Genomic DNA, 3105 nt, shown 5'->3' with positions numbered 1-3105 from the left:
CAATTCCAATCATGAGATAAAAAGTCGCAATTACCTTTTTTATTATATATTTTTTTTATCCTGTGCCGGAAATGAGCTTCCAGATTTATAAACCACTTTTATGAGGCAAAATAATAATAAAAGTCTCTATTTATTGTCATTTCACAGAAAAGAGCAACTCTTTAAAAAAAGTCATACTAATTTAGAACATTATGACGGTGAACAAATAATGACTGAATTGTAATTTTTGGGTAAATTTGTAATTTTGTTTGAATTTATTCAAGGTCTACTCTCAATTCAATGAAAAGAGTCTAGAATAAAAGAAGAATAGACAGAAAATAAGGTTTAATGAGAAAGTGACAACAGAAATCCGAACTAAATGCCACGTCATCTCAGTTAGCTTCCAGTTTTAAGCAAAAAAAAATAAAAAATAATAAAACACTTCTTGACTGAAAAGGTGAGACCTTTTGTAAGTAATGCCAGGTCACGAAATGAAAAGCAACACAGGAGAGCAGAAAGCCACCTAATTTGTGACGCCCCAAAAGGGACCGGTTTTATCTGCCGTGATTTTGCGTGTCTCTGCAGCTACGACGCTCATTAAAATCAGAAGAGGATGAGGGGGCATGAGAGATTGACAAGCAGAACAGATTTCTCCCTTTCATCTGCGTTAGCATTTGCCAAATTCAATTGAAGGAGGAAAATGGCATGAAAAATTGCAAAATCGCTGAACACAAACAGGGATTCAGTCGTAGGCTGCTTAATTAGGTCCTCGGGGAAACATTCCGGCTACAAAATCCAGGATTTTGGGGTGTTTATTACAAGATGTTGAGACTCCAGAATATTAAGTAAAAGGGTTTGATAAGGGTGAGAAAAAAAGAAAGAGTGGGTGGATGAGGAACACAACAGCTGCTTGTCAGTCAGGGTTTTGGCACGATTGTGTCAGTGGAGATGAACGTTTCTAATTAGGGAGAAATAGTTCAGCCGGGTTTAGTGAAAGAGAAAAAAGGGCAGAGTGAAAGAGAAAAAAGGCTTTACTGCCCTCTGGTGTTCAGTCAGCTGACCATTAGCAATGGATGAGAGAGCTGGAGGAAGCTCAGTTGCTGCCCACTCCAGCTGCTGAAGTAGTTGCTCCAGTGCTGCTCAGTGCTGATTTGCCTTTGTGCCGTTGGCCGCCACGCCGTCGACCACTTCCACCAGACTTCAACTGAAAGAGACGATAAAAAACGGTTTTGTTTTTTTTCGATTAAAAACAGGGATAAAAAAATGATTTTGGATCCTCGCTAAAGTAATTTTTTAATTTGACCCCAAGTAAAAAAATAAAAATGAAAAAAGGCAGCTGTCACAATGTCCATTCGAAAGATGTTAGTTGTGTTTTTATCAGTTTTTGTTAAAATCGTGTCATTTCCATGAGTAGGAGAGAAACGCATAACAGATAAAATAAATGTAAAAAGTAAATAAACAGATTTTTTTCATTGTCATTTTCACTTTTAAATAAATGTAAGTCTAAGTGTCATTTGTTTTACTAATATTGTGTCAAAAGCACATAAAAAATTGTGATTGAAATTCATTTTAAAAACTCATACAAATCAAAATCAAATACAAATCTCACTAAAAATACTGTTGTTTGAAAAGTTTTTTCCTCAACAAAATTGTGCTGTTGTAACAAATTGTAAATGAAAGCAGTTTGCATAGTTATAAAAAAATAGATAAATACTATTTTTTTTTTTGTAATTTTCTCCTCAGCAAAATAAATGAAACTTGTCCTTTCATTTTAAGAATTTATTTTACTATTTTATTTAAAGGGGTCATATGACGTTGCTAAAAAGAACATTATACTGGTTCAGGAAACAGTCCTCATCCTCCATAAAATGCGCTGCACACATCTGAATATTTGGGTTGAACTGTTCTGGAACAGTGTTGTAAATACAACTTAACCACTGATTTCTAGTCGTGTCCTCTTTTGGAAGACCCAACAAAGTAGTTTCGCTTTCACAACGAAACACACAGCGACTCCACGACATGGCAGTGGCGGAAAGATATTATTAATTCAACTGAAAGATATTATGAACCAAATATATTTAATATTATAACATTTTATTGTATTATTTTCTTTCCAGAAATGGAAACTTTTGAATAACAGTAAAAGTAAAATACAACAATTAAATAAATAAATACTGAATTATTCTTATTTTTATTATGTATTTATTTATTTCTCTCTTATTTTTTGTAATTTTCTCTTTATCAAAAGAAATGAAACTTGGACTCAAATTCTGAAAATGTAATACAATTATCTTTTATGTTTATCAGCTAAAGCTTTTTTTTTTATAATTTTGGTAGATATCTTTTTTTTTTTGTCAATCTTTTAGTTAATGGCAATTTAAAACATAACTGAATGAGTAAATTTCAATAGATTCTGTTTGTAAACCTGTAATTTAACATCTCAATAATGGTTAATAAGGACAGCTTTACTATTTGAACACTACTTACAAAGAAATAAAACCCAGAATTTGGTCTGCAGTGACCATTAATGGAAAAATTAATTAACCGTTAAGTCTAAATGAAAGAGTCATGTGCTTTTCAGAAGTGATTTGTCTCATTCAAATACTGTTCAGGAAATAAATCAGCCTAATTCATTACATTAAGACTCGAATGTCTTTTATAATCATGAAAGTAATGCTCTTAATACCTCTGCGATTTACACTACAGCAAATTAAAATTTTAAGAAGCTTAAAGAGTCTGACCTTAATGTGCTTTAAACCATTTTACCTTCACTTCACGCTGCTTTCTCATGCTTTTTTTAACTTTATTCTCTTTGTTTCGATCTGTACAAAGTGTCTCCTCGCACCCTGCTGTCTACCGCACTGAGCCACGGACAGGAGAGAAGAGAAAAGGCCGTTTTTGGTGTATTGTGGGTGAAAAGGGTCGAGAAATTTCAAGGGCTGCAAGTGTCCGTGAACGTTTGGAGATGAATATTATATGCAGTATAAGTGCACTCACTATAAGTGGAAAAAGAGTATATAAGGAACAATATGGAACAAAGTGAGAGAAAATGATTTAATACCAAGCATAATACAAACATTATAACATGATTATTAATCTGTGTGTGTGTGTGTGTATATATATATA

General features: G+C 33.0%; 1 protein-coding gene across 2 annotated transcripts in view; it reads right to left on the bottom strand.

Annotated features, from left to right (window-relative positions):
* Positions 1-236: 236 nt before the first annotated feature.
* Positions 237-3105, bottom strand: part of LOC107665522 (GTP-binding protein 1-like) — a 9577-nt gene continuing 6708 nt past the window's right edge. For both annotated transcript variants that reach the window (XM_016456432.1, XM_016456431.1), the window contains exon 12: positions 237-1183. In XM_016456432.1, the coding sequence (XP_016311918.1) occupies positions 1073-1183 (111 nt within the window). In that variant the 3' untranslated portion in view covers positions 237-1072. The remainder of the gene's footprint in view (positions 1184-3105) is intronic.

Source organism: Sinocyclocheilus anshuiensis, unplaced genomic scaffold (assembly GCF_001515605.1).
Source record: "Sinocyclocheilus anshuiensis isolate Anshui unplaced genomic scaffold, SAMN03320099.WGS_v1.1 scaffold543, whole genome shotgun sequence".
In the NCBI taxonomy this organism is placed as follows: Eukaryota; Metazoa; Chordata; class Actinopteri; order Cypriniformes; family Cyprinidae; genus Sinocyclocheilus; species Sinocyclocheilus anshuiensis.
The sequence above is the reverse complement of the archived record's forward strand: the minus strand, read 5'-3'. Positions and strand labels throughout refer to the sequence as shown.